The sequence below is a fragment of the Camelus dromedarius genome, chromosome 15, assembly GCF_036321535.1.
Source record: "Camelus dromedarius isolate mCamDro1 chromosome 15, mCamDro1.pat, whole genome shotgun sequence".
Taxonomy (NCBI): Eukaryota; Metazoa; Chordata; class Mammalia; order Artiodactyla; family Camelidae; genus Camelus; species Camelus dromedarius.
The window spans coordinates 23,809,762-23,822,773 of NC_087450.1; the positions used below are offsets into that span (position 1 = coordinate 23,809,762).

At 33.0% G+C, this 13,012-nt stretch overlaps 1 protein-coding gene across 4 annotated transcripts in view; it reads left to right on the forward strand.

The window, feature by feature from the left end:
• Positions 1-13,012, forward strand: part of PNPT1 (polyribonucleotide nucleotidyltransferase 1) — a 42,853-nt gene that overhangs the window by 20,409 nt on the left and 9,432 nt on the right. For all 4 annotated transcript variants that reach the window (XM_010989751.3, XM_064494477.1, XM_064494478.1 and 1 more), the window contains exons 15-26: positions 1,066-1,102; positions 3,229-3,295; positions 3,380-3,469; positions 4,495-4,548; positions 8,739-8,845; positions 9,294-9,365; positions 9,460-9,523; positions 9,924-10,007; positions 10,319-10,402; positions 11,311-11,417; positions 11,505-11,560; positions 12,610-12,688. In XM_010989751.3, the coding sequence (XP_010988053.2) occupies positions 1,066-1,102; positions 3,229-3,295; positions 3,380-3,469; positions 4,495-4,548; positions 8,739-8,845; positions 9,294-9,365; positions 9,460-9,523; positions 9,924-10,007; positions 10,319-10,402; positions 11,311-11,417; positions 11,505-11,560; positions 12,610-12,688 (901 nt within the window). The remainder of the gene's footprint in view (positions 1-1,065; positions 1,103-3,228; positions 3,296-3,379; positions 3,470-4,494; positions 4,549-8,738; positions 8,846-9,293; positions 9,366-9,459; positions 9,524-9,923; positions 10,008-10,318; positions 10,403-11,310; positions 11,418-11,504; positions 11,561-12,609; positions 12,689-13,012) is intronic.

Here is a 13,012-nt window from a genome sequence, read left to right on the forward strand (position 1 = left end):
ATGAGGATAATCCCCAGTATCTTCAGGATAGCATCACTAGTTGCTTTTCATGTACCTAATAAAAAATAACAATACAGCTATATAAATAAGAGTTTAATATTCATCATAATCATAATTCTGTGGCGGAGGGGCTCTTCTCTTATACTTTGCATTTTAAATTCCCATCTAGGCCAAAACTTGGTTGCCCTACTCTTCCTCATTTTGACTCCTTTCTTCTAGGAGGCAACACAGCTTCTTAAGAAAGTTCCTGGACTTGGCAAGGTTACCTCTCTGTTCTAGTCCTAGGTCTATAACCTCTGTAAATGAGGGGGTACACATCACTCAATCATGATGGCTTTTGGTTTCTTCATCTTTTAAAGTGCCAAGTACTAGACCAATGATCCCTACCTAGCCTGCTCTCTAGCCCCCCACATCTGTGATTCCTTTTGTCTTCTGGTGTCTGGTTGTCAGAATTCTTTTCCCAAGGCTGTAACTTATGGTTGTACAGATTCATCCCTAGCCCAGGAATTTCTAAATCCTGTACACAGAGGTGTCTTTTGTAATCCTACACAAAGGGGATACTATTTGTGGGAAGAATCTGTATGTGCTTTTCTTTTCCTTGTTAAAGATAAATCTGGTTTCAAACCCTGAGAAAATCTTTCCCTGTCAGATCTCCTCAATGCTCTCAGCTATATCATTTCAGTTACTGATCTTCATTTCACATGTTTGACTAGGAGAAAGATCATAACTCTGAGATTTAACTAATGTGTTTATAACATTTAGGATTCTCTCACCAGTTATTAATGCTTAAAAATGTTTACTGTCTTAGTATTAAAATCTGGATATTTAAATGCTTGTATGTGAAGCAAAATTATTTTCTTAAATCTGTGTAGAATTCACTCATAAACCCCAGAAAAAAATACTGTCTCTGACATTCATCCTTTTAATTCTTCTAGCATTCAGTTTCAGACCAACTCTCTTTAATACCTAGTTGTTTTTAAAATTCCATTACAGCTTTTTTAGTTGTTTACTGAATATATCTGTATCTGGATGATGCCTTTTTAATATTATGCTTTTTGTTTGTAGTGGGATAAAAGATAAAAATTTCATGCTGCATTATGAGGTAAGGTGAATTTTTCCCCAGTAGTTTATTATGAAAAATGTCCAGCATATAGCAAAGTTGAAAGAATCTTACAGTGGATACCTGGATATCCACTACCTAGGTTCTACCATTAACATTTTACTATGCTAGTCTTATCAATATCTGTTAATGTGGATTCGGGCACTGTTATTTTAAATTCGTATAGAAGGGATTTAGAGAGATACAACTTCCTATTCTGAGTCATATGTAAAAGTTAAAGTATAGTAGAGAATATTGTTTTAGTCAAGAAAGAATTTTACCCATTCACATGTGTGTCAGACAAATTGGGGCCTTTCAAATGCCTTAACTAACAATCACCATCTCCCTTTTAGTTCCTTTAAATGTTCATATTTTTATTTTCACTTGATTAATAGTAAAAGAACTGAAGTATTTAATATTAAATTACTTTATATGAAATATTATATATAATTGAGCTTGTGATTGTGTTTATTCACAACTGACCCTAAGGGACCAGACACACCACCACCATATAGAACTTTAATTTTAGTATTTGAAGCATACACACTGGGAGGCTATTGTAAAGTAGCAAGTTTTCTGAGTGACCGTTGTTGGCTGCCCAAAACTCCCACATCTCAATTTTGTTGATTTTGCTATAATTAATAGAGAACATTTAATGTAGAAAATATATTAGAGAACATCCATAAACATGGAGATTTTGACAGGTTTTGAGTCTGTTATAAATATCCTGTTCTATAAATAATATAATATATAAATAAAAATATAGAATATTTTACTATATAATATATAATATATATAATGCTATATATATAAAATATAATACTATAAATATAAATAAATATATCAAGATGCTACAGAAGCCAGAAAGGAACTGTAATTGATAAGGCACAGATCCTTTGTCAAGAGCTGAAGAGCACACAGCAGTCTTTAAAAAAGGCACATGCAAAAAATGCAGCACGTGCCCTTTTTACTGGGAAAAGATATGAGGGAAGGGGCAGAAGAAGGAAATGGGCTGTTATTGCTGTATTATCCCATTTTAAAAAATCTTTTAATCATAAAGTAAAATACAGATCCTGAAAACCATATAAAACAAAGGTGACTTAGTGAATTTTATAAGGCATTCACCCTTCTAACTACCACCCAACTCAGAGAATAGAATGTTGCCAGTTACCCCAGAAGCCCCTCCATGCTTTCTTTCCCAGTCTCAATACCCTGCTTCCCCTAAAAGTGACTACTCTAGTTAAGTTTTATAGTAGTCACTTCCTTGCATTTCTGTTGCACATCCCTATATACTATAGTGTAGTCTTGTCCATTTCCCCTCCATTACATTCTTTTCTTTACAGTTTATCGGTTGAAGCCCTAGAACCTGACCTGCAGTGTTCCCCACAGTCTGGGTACTGCTGTTTGCACATTCATGATGCAGTTCAGCACGTCACTGGGTCTGTCTGTCTCCTGTTAAATGACAGCTAAAACAAGGGGCTTGATCAGATTCATGTTCTATCTTCCTTTTTAAAAATATTTTTGTTAAAGATACTGGAATTCCAGGTTTTAATCGGAAATTTCCCAATTTTTTGATTTACTGCAACTGACACTCTTTTAAGATAACATATTGGTCAAATAAAACAGCTTGCAACCTCTGGGTAAAGTAAGATCCTTATTGGAAAAGATCTGTTTCCTCAATGTGCATTTCTTTTTTTGGTGGGGGGGTAATTAGGTTCATTTATTTATTTATTTTTGGAGGAGATACTGGGGATTGAACCCAGGACCTTATGCATATGCACTCTACCACTCGAGCTATATCCTCCCCCACAATTTCTTTATAAATGTGTATATTTTCTGTATTATAAAAATATAATATATAAACATCACAGAAATTTATGGTGTAAATCCCCATAACCATCCATTTTACAACCCAGGTCACATACACACTAGAAACAGCTTTTTTTAGCAATCTGGTATATGTTTTAGGTGTCCAGACATTTTCTGTGTATATATGAGTGTACTTTTTTTTTTAATAAAAATGAGATTGTATTGTTCTGTAACTTATTTTATTATTTTGGTACTACATATGGGATATGTCTTTCCATGTCGGTTTTTTACATATGTGGTTGTTTTTGTTTTTTTTTAAGTTTCCTCCTTATGCAACTAATGAAATTGGCAAAGTCACTGGTGTAAACAGAAGGGAACTTGGTCATGGTAAGTACAAATCTGTAAACTTATGTGTATTCTTACAGAGACTTTGCACATTCTTTTGCTTATATATTTTGTATTCTGATTTAGGTGCTCTTGCTGAGAAAGCTTTGTATCCCGTTATTCCTAAAGATTTTCCTTTCACCATAAGAGTCACATCTGAAGTACTAGAGTCAAATGGTATGGTTTTGAAATACATTTTTCCTAGTCAGAAAGAACAGACTCCCTATTATACTTTTCAGCTCCCTGTTATAGTCTTAGCTTTTCATAAATAATGTTACATTGTATTTATTACTGCAGTGCCCAAACCCACTGAAAGAGAAAAATGTTTTTAATCATGTATTTGTCTGAGTCTCTTAGCTAATGAGGTATTTTGAAAGCAAAATAAAATGAATATTTCTCTTTATGTATCTTTTACAATAGATCCAGTTTAGGGTATCTGTTTCTTTATTTTTACAAACAAACCATACAGCAAAGCCAGCTTGGGGAGAGGAAGAGGAAAAAAAATACAGTGATCCATTAATCAGGGGACACCTATCATGTATTATCATGTATTTCAGATAGAAGTAGATATCACAAAGAGATGCTGGACTAAAAAAAAGTCAAATTTAAATTAAAAATCAGTCTGCAGGTCAAGGCAAGAATGGTACAAGGGAGAAAGGTCACATGGTTCTCAAACGTAGCAGACATGGATCAGATGGTCATAGAAATTAAACAACAAAAAACAAAACACACCAAAGTTCAGACTTTAAACTAGAGACTTTCTGTCCTCTACTGGGTGTGACTAGGCTATGGCTTATGGCCCAGTGAGAGAGCTAGCTCCCTGTATCTTTAACTGCCTTCTGATTAAGCAACAAAAGAGGCATGCTGGTTCTTCTAGGAGGTTTCTTAGAATCTCTAGCTCTGCTGTCCAATAGAACTTTTTCTGTGATGATGTAAGTTCTCTGTAATGTCCAATTGAGGGACTGAATTTCTTCAGATAATTTAAATTTCATGGCCACATGTTGCTAATGGCTATCATGTTGGACTGTGCACCTCTGTAGTTTGTGGTTTAGGAAAACTTACCTTAAGTGCTTTTAAAAAGAAAGAAGGAAAGAATATTGACTATTTACATTAGAAATGAGTATTTGTAAGAAAATAACCAATAGTAACAATTTTCTACATTTAAAAAAATCAGTATTAAAGCAAGTATTTTTCTTTCTTAGGATCATCTTCTATGGCATCTGCATGTGGCGGAAGTTTAGCATTAATGGATGCAGGTAAAAGAATTATGTCTCAAAACTACCAAAGCTTATTTATATATACTTGATTAGTATAAAATAAAAATTTTCTTTAAAATTGGATTTTAATAAGACTTGGAGAAGTCAGATTACAGATTACCGAATCAGGCCAGAAGCAAGCTAGTTACAAAGCACAGACAGCTTCTACTATACCGATATCTGCAGGAATTCTTATTCTTGGCTAAAAGCAATACACTGAAATTATTTACTTGGTGACTCAATAAGCTTTCGCCTTTCTAGAAGGTAGAGAATTCTACAATTGATTCCATTCACTAAAGAAGTTTGGATAACAAGCAGAAGTATTAGGATTCATAAAGGAAGGTAACTGTATAATCTTCCAGTCAATTTATACAAGCAATGGGAAGGACAATGCCACTCATAGACGGGTACATAGAACTTTAGGAAGGAAAACTGCAGAACTGTGGGTCTGAAACACTAAAAGGGAAAGAGGCAGCATGTTAAGAGACTCTGAAAACAGTATCTGCCAGTCACCAGTGATGCTATTCAAGAAGAAAGAGAAAAGGGAACCTAAAGACACTCAAGAGGCCACACAAGGAGTTCCCCACAAGTTCACATATTTACAGTACAGAAAAACAAAGACAGAAGATAACCAAGGGTGAAATAAAAGAATGATTTAAATGTATTAAATTTAAATTATCTAGAACGATTAAAACTTAAGCCAAAGCAAAAAAAGCTAAAGGCAGTTAAAAGCACTTTTCTAGTTGTGTTCAGTAGAAAGAAAACATAATCTGATATTTAAGGTAGCTGGTAAAATACCATTTCTATTTTCACCTACATGCATTCATTCAACAAATCTTTACTGTATGCCACCTCTGTGCCAAGCACTGATCTAAGCTCTTGGGATATAGTGTTGAGCAAAACGAAGTCCCTGTTCTCATGGAGCTTGGATTCATCACTCTTCTAATCTCATATTGGAAAACACAGAACAAATCCTGAAAGAGGTAAACTGAAAGATAAAATAAAAGTCTTTAACTGCTTAAAATGAATTCATATCTTTAGACCGAGACAAAAACCCATCCTAAATAATGATGAGAACTTCAGAATGAGATAACTGAACCATGTTGGCAGTATTGGACAAATCACGAGATTAGTATACCAAAACACAAAAAGTTCTTACTTTTGAAAGATAAGAAATGTATTCTCTGTGAAGTGTATAACCCAGTGAACTTGACAGTGATTCTTGGCAAGATTCTTAAATAGTAAAAGAATAGTATATAAGTATTTTAGAAAGGAATAGGGGTGTGAAGAGGAGAAACCAGAAGGGACTCATTTAAAGTCATGCCATCATAAACTCACTTTGTTTTTGAAAATATTACTAGGTTTGAAGTAGGGAGGGAGGGTGCTCCATGTACAGTGTATCATAGGCTTGGCAGTTTATCACCTTGTGTAAATGATGTAGAAATTGAGACTGGATGATAAGTGCACCATTCACAACTGGTTGAAGGGTGAGGAGCCAAGGCTAATGATCCGTAGGTTAGGGAGGGATCTCAAGTGGAATACTTGAAGATGCTCTATCCTAAACCCTGTCCCTTTCGGTGTTTTTTTGTTATTGAATTGACTAAGACCATTGGCTGACCAATAAAAAGGATACTGATAAAAAGGAGTGTGTGACTGGTATGCTAAGTGACAGTTTTGATCTCTAAAAAAATGTTAACAGGATTAAAAAAAATGGAATTAAATAGAAAAAAATTTGATAAGAGTAAATGTCAAATCCTATGGGAAGAGCCAACAAATTGTATTCAATTTAAATACGCGAGTGTTTGCCATGCCCTGTGTCAGACACCGTCCTGTGTCCCAGGGATACAACTGGTACCCAGTTTTTAAAAAGCTTACAGGGACAAAAACAAACAAAGATACTAATATATCAAAAATATAATACAAATATGTACAAGGCACAAATATGTACAACATAGAAGAAGAACTAGGTTGAATACAATTGGCTTCATAGAGACAGCTATATTTCATCCAGTTTTAAAGGTTGAGTGGTTGTTGACCAGGTATATTAGCAGCAAGGCCTGTATTTCATGTGAAAGGAACAGCATATGCAAAGTTATGAAACAGTATAGTGTGTTTCTAGAATATATTTGAAAGAAGCGATGATGTAATAAACTGGGGCCAGATTTTAAAAGTCATTATTATACTAATGAGTTTGAACTTAAAGCTAATATTTCCCAACTCAGTATTCTATGAAGCAGAGTTCCAAAGGATACTGATTATTGTACACATGAAAAAAAATTATTTCTGTTCTAAAGTATTTAAGCAAGTTTATTTAATAAGGGTTAAGTAAACTTAAATATGCTAATACAAATATTGAATCTCTAAGTATAGGGTATGTACTATTTCCCAAACTATTTTTGACTGCAGAACATACATAAAAAATTCCTGAAAGCAGGTAATGGAGAACGTGAAGGGTTTATGGAGAAGAGTGGTATGATGTGAATCTGCTTTTTTTTTTTTTTTTTTTTTTTTTTTTTTAATTTTGCGAGTAGTTTTTCCTAGCTTACATGATAGCCCAGGGGGATGAAGCCCTAGGAGCTTAGGGTGGAGGACTAAAAAACAGTCCTGAAAAACCAGACATGGAGACTGTTGCCAGGCTAAGAAATAATGTAGACTTGGACTAAAAGAGTGGCAATAGATGTTTCAGTATTTAGAGGGAAGGGTGATTTTCTAAAAAAATTTATAGAAGATAACTGTCAAATCTTTGGGACTTGGGAATATAGGAAGTGAGGAAAGAAGCGTTGATTTTGGCATGAGTGTCTTAGTCACTTTCAACCAAGCCAGGGAATGCAGGAGAAACGGGATTTGCTAGGGTGATTAAATTTTGAATACACACACACACATACATATATAGTGCTTTAGGGACATTTAGCTGGAGATGTCCAATAGGCAGATTGGCTATACAGATCGCATTTAGCAAAGAGAACTAGGCAGGAGGGATAAATTTTGAAAGTCATCAACATTATATGTGATAGTTAAAACCATGGGCATAAGTGAGATTGCTGAGAGAATATGAAATGAGGTCCCTACCACACTCCATACCAAGTAAGTTCCAAGTGATCAAAACTTAAACTTTAAAAAAAAATTAAATAAGGAAAATTTTATCAAATTCTTGGACAGGAAGATCCTTTCTAAGAAAAATCTAGGAACCATGATTGCATATAAAATTCTACACAGAAAAAAATCACAATAAACAAAGTCAACAGACTAGAAAATAATATTTTATATTTTGTATTTATAATCATTTACTATAATAGTCTGTTTATATTTAACAAAGATCTACTGTCCATATTGAAAGACCTCTTACAAATAAATAAGAAAAAAGACTGACGACCATGTAGTAAAATGATTGAGTATTATAGACAGAAAAAGAAATATAAATGGTTTGAAAACATGAAAAAAATGTTCAACCTCACTCATAAAAACAGAAATCAAATGAAAAACAATAAACTGCCATTTTTACCCTTCAGATGAACAAAGGTCAAAAGATCTGACAAAAATTAACAAGAATGTAGAATAGTAGGCACCCTGATATACTGCTGGTAAAGGTATAAAATGCTACACTCTGCAAGGCAGTTTGACACTAACAAATGTAAATCCACACATCCTTTGACTCAGAAATCCTATTTCTATTTTATAGCTAATAAACACCTACAGTGAGTACTCTGCAACCATTCAAAAGAATAAGATAAAGAAAATAAAAGGTTACATTTATATTTATACTCCCTGGGTATAATTTTCTAGAAGGACACACAAAAAACCTAATGGTGGCTGTCATGGGGAGGTTGACTCAGGGTCTCAGGCTGGAAAGATTTACCAAATACATGGTTACTTTTCCAAAAAAAGAAAAAGAAGGCACCAAAAACAAAAGGCAAAGAAATGGATTGCTTTAAGAGTTAAGTTTGCTATTATTAGACAGGTTTTTGCTGAAGACAGTGGGTTGCCTTTTAGAATTGTATTAAGGGGCTTTTATTAAATTTTTAAGAAGAAATGAGGTAGTCAGATGATTTATGGAGACCTTTCCTCCAACTTAGTTTTGGTTGTCAACTTAGAACACTATCCACTTACCTTAAAATAATCAACAGAATGATAAATAGTATGTGGTTAGGCTGATGTACACATTACACACAAATTCTTTTTCTCAATTATAGGGGTTCCAATTTCATCTGCTGTCGCAGGTGTGGCAATAGGATTGGTTACCAAAAACAATGCTGACAAGGGTGAAATAGAAGATTATCGTTTGCTGACAGATATTCTGGCAAGTATATTCACATTTTCAAATATTTAATGGTGAAGATTATACATACTTTACAAGCAGATTGTGCTTAGAAGAATGCTAGCGCTTAAGAAATAGAAGTCCTTGCTCTTACTTTCCTCTTCTGCATATTTGCCTTGGACTTTATGGGATGTGAATTTAAAATATAATTCAGTGTAAGTATCCATAATGGCTTTAGGATGATTGTAAATTAATCCTTATGTATTTATGGGCGGAAACATGATCTAAAAATAAAGTCATTTTCTGATGAAATATCTAACTTAAAAAGTCACAAATTGGAATTGGTAGTTAATGTACAAGTCTTTTTGTGTGTATATTCCTAGAGGACAGAGTTTACTTCTAAAGCTATTTTTAAAAATTCCTTTACAATGACTATTGGTGAATTTCATTTTTGGATAAAACTATATCATAATTTTTTAAATTCCTTAAGGGAATTGAAGATTACCATGGTGATATGGATTTCAAAATAGCCGGCACTAGTAAGGGAATAACTGCATTACAGGTATTTTAAAACCCATTTTGTTTCATTTTGTTTAATATTTGAGTAATAGTGAATCATGAATCAGTATAACCATTTTTTGACTTTTCCATATTAGGCTGATATTAAATTACCTGGAATACCAGTAAAAATTGTAATGGAGGCCATTCAGCAAGCCTCAGGTAAGTCAAGCCAGCGTGCCTAAATCTCCTTTCATCATTGTTTGTTAATGGGAACTATAATTCCCATTAGGCTTATTATAGGCTTGTTATAAAATACTGCCTTTAGAAAATGAAATTTAATGTAATAACCTGTATCATGAAGTATTAGGTTATTGGGTATATGACTAATCAGCAAAGTGGGAGACCAGAGAAAATTCAATTTTTACAAATCGAGTCCTCAAGATAGGATTTAAGGAGAAGGGAATATAAATAGAATTGTTAAGATAAATGGGATGTGAAGAGCTTTGATTATTAACCTAAAGAATTTGGATTTTACTCCATAAAACTAAGAATACTGCTATTTCTATCACATTTATTTTATATATTTATATTTTTTTTATTATGTTTTTATCTCTTCTAGTGGCAAAGAAGGAGATATTACAGATTATGAACAAAGCTATTTCAAAACCTCGAGCATCTAGAAAAGAAAATGGACCTGTTGTAGGTAATACATTAAAATTACTGATTTCATGATAAGGTAAACATTATTATATGAAAGTACATTACTAACTAAAAATTTTTTAAAACAAAAATTTTTTAAATACTTTTATAGTTAAAATACTTTACATATGGCAGGATATTTTAGACATTGAAACTTTCAGTAATTTTAGTCAAAGAGAAAACTGTTTTTCTATTTCATATTGAAATATTTTTACTTGTGTCAGTCCAAAAAAAAGTCTTGTGTGACAAGGACATGTTTTAGGTTCATATATATATGCCTGAATTATTTATATTTTTGTCTGTACTACATTTTAGAAACTGTTCAGGTTCCATTATCAAAACGAGCAAAATTTGTTGGACCAGGTGGATATCATTTAAAAAAACTTCAAGCTGAAACAGGTAAGAGTTGTATGTAGTCTGGGGTTTTTTATTTACTGGTAGGCCATGTAAGTTTGCAATTTCATCTCTATTGTGTTTCTCCGAAAATATGTTTGAGACATAAGAGATAAATCAAGAGAAAAGGATGTAACATTCAATGTCTTTACTGTAAGTTTTCTGTGTATGCCTCTTAATAAATCAGCAAACAATCATCCTTAACTATATTCAAGAAGGATGACTTAGAATTCATCGGTTTTTCTTCAACAGTTTAAAATCAAACATTTAGGAAAATGTTTAGTTTTTCACTGTAGAGGAGTTTTGCTTTAATTTTCTCTTACTATGACTTCTGCTGTTTTTCATTTATTCTTCTTTACTCTTTTATTTAAAGAGCATGTGCAGAAGTAGTATACTTTGTTTTTTTCTGGAAGCAATCTTTGGGTTACCTAGTACTTACCAGCTTTGAGGTTCTGAGGAAGAGTGAGAAGCAGAGTCACCTTAGCTAGTTCTTAAGACTGAGAAACTGACATGATTTCACCCCTGGTCCATCTGTTCACCATTCTAAAGAGGAAAGAAGAAAGGGTGAGGAAAGGGTTCTAGTATAGTTTCTTCTCATAATTAAGAGCACAAAACCAAACTCTCTAAAATTAGAACTTAACATGCTTTCTCCTACCAGAATGTGCACTCCAAGAAAGCAGGGACACTGGTTCACTGTTGTATCCACAGGGCTTAGCACAACATTAGATACATAGCAAATGTATAATGTGTATTTGCTGATGAATGAATCCCTTCATTCCTAAAGGAGTGATTAAACATAGCACAACCCTGCCCAGCTACTTCCAGGTCCTCCCCTTCTCACATCTACTGTTAAGGCAAGTCTCCACTGTAATGAACAAGTAAACTTTACTATATAAAACTATTTTTTTTAAAAGGAGTCACTATTAGTCAGGTGGACGAAGAAACATTTTCTGTATTTGCTCCAACACCCAGTGCTATGCATGAAGCAAGAGACTTCATTACTGAAATCTGCAAAGATGATGTAAGTAGAGATCTTATACTAGTTACCTTTTTCTACTTTTTGTTGCTGTTTTCTTTATGATTCTTACAGCATATTTTACACTTACAGCAAGAGCAGCAATTAGAATTCGGAGCAGTGTATACCGCCACAATAACTGAAATCAGGTAATATTAAGTAAAATGCTTTGCTGGTTTTTAAAATACTTATATTACAAGCTCATGTTAACTTCATGTTTACATTATTTACTTTGAAGTTGTAAAGTGTTTAGGTTATATGCCAATTGCCATATAATCATTATTTTTAAGATATAATTTATTCTTTACCAGCTGATAGATTTTCATTAACATGGTTCTGTGATTACAATTATATTAATATTCTTCTAACTGAATTATTTTTTAACCAAATTTCCCACCATTTTAATCTTCCCAGTAAACAATAAACACGCCCAAAATGGATTTAGCAATATTTCTTTTTTCCTTTCTTTTTTTATTTTTGATAGTTTCTTGTTGATTTGTTTTAAAGATAGTACTACTTAATGCCTGAGTAGTGCATTTTTTAAAATGCCAGTTTCAAATGCAGATCATTTTTTACCAGCTAAAAAGATGGAATTTTCAGAATCATAAAATCCCCTTTTTAGGAAAAAAAGAAATTATCAGATGTAGCATGAATGTTCAAAGCTATTTAAAATGAACAATAAAAGGCAGTGGGATCATTTGTTCAACACTGTAGGTGAAAAATAAGAAATGGGATGGCTTACATTAGTAGATTAGAGGAGAAAAGGAAGAGAATTTTTTTAATGAAGAAAGTTGTCCCATTTTATCTAACCCCTTTCCTTAAATCACTACTTAATAGGTTGATGATAATTCTACACTATCTTAAAATATTTAATGTCATTTCAAAAATTTTTGGAAAATACTATGAAGAGAAATATAAAAGAGGAATATATGTTCCAAAAGCTTTTCACTGCTGTTTTTCCTTTATATTTTCTCTGTCCTTTGATTCACAAGTATTTAAATGTAAGGTGCATTTTCAATTAAAAAAATAAGTATCCTTTTTAGATAATCATACTTTTTATAGTTACAAAAACAGGTACCGGAGGGGTTTTTTAATTTGTTTTTTTACTTCGTTGTCTTACGAAAACATAATCACGGTTTAATTATCAGTAGGCATACAGCTACTTACTGTTCTAACCAGGCTTATTTCCTTTTCTTAGAGACAGTGGAGTTATGGTTAAACTATATCCAAATATGACTGCTGTACTGCTTCACAACACACAGCTTGATCAACGAAAGGTAAAAACAAGAAAGGCAGACTTGATTATTTTTAAAACTGCCTTAAAATAACCACAATGAAATTACCTAGGTTGATGAGGACTTTACACTTTGCCTACTACTGGCCTAAATACAAAAAAGAAAGACAGAAATACTGCTGACAAAAGGTTTTACATTATTTACCACAAATATTTGTGTTTCTCCTTCCAACATGGCATAGAAACATTGAGTGTTTTGAGGTATAATAGCATCCAGAGTTAACACACAGCAATTACTAAAAATATCTAGTGATAGCCCTATTTTCCCAATTTTCCTGACCAACCAATCATGGAAATATAATTCTTA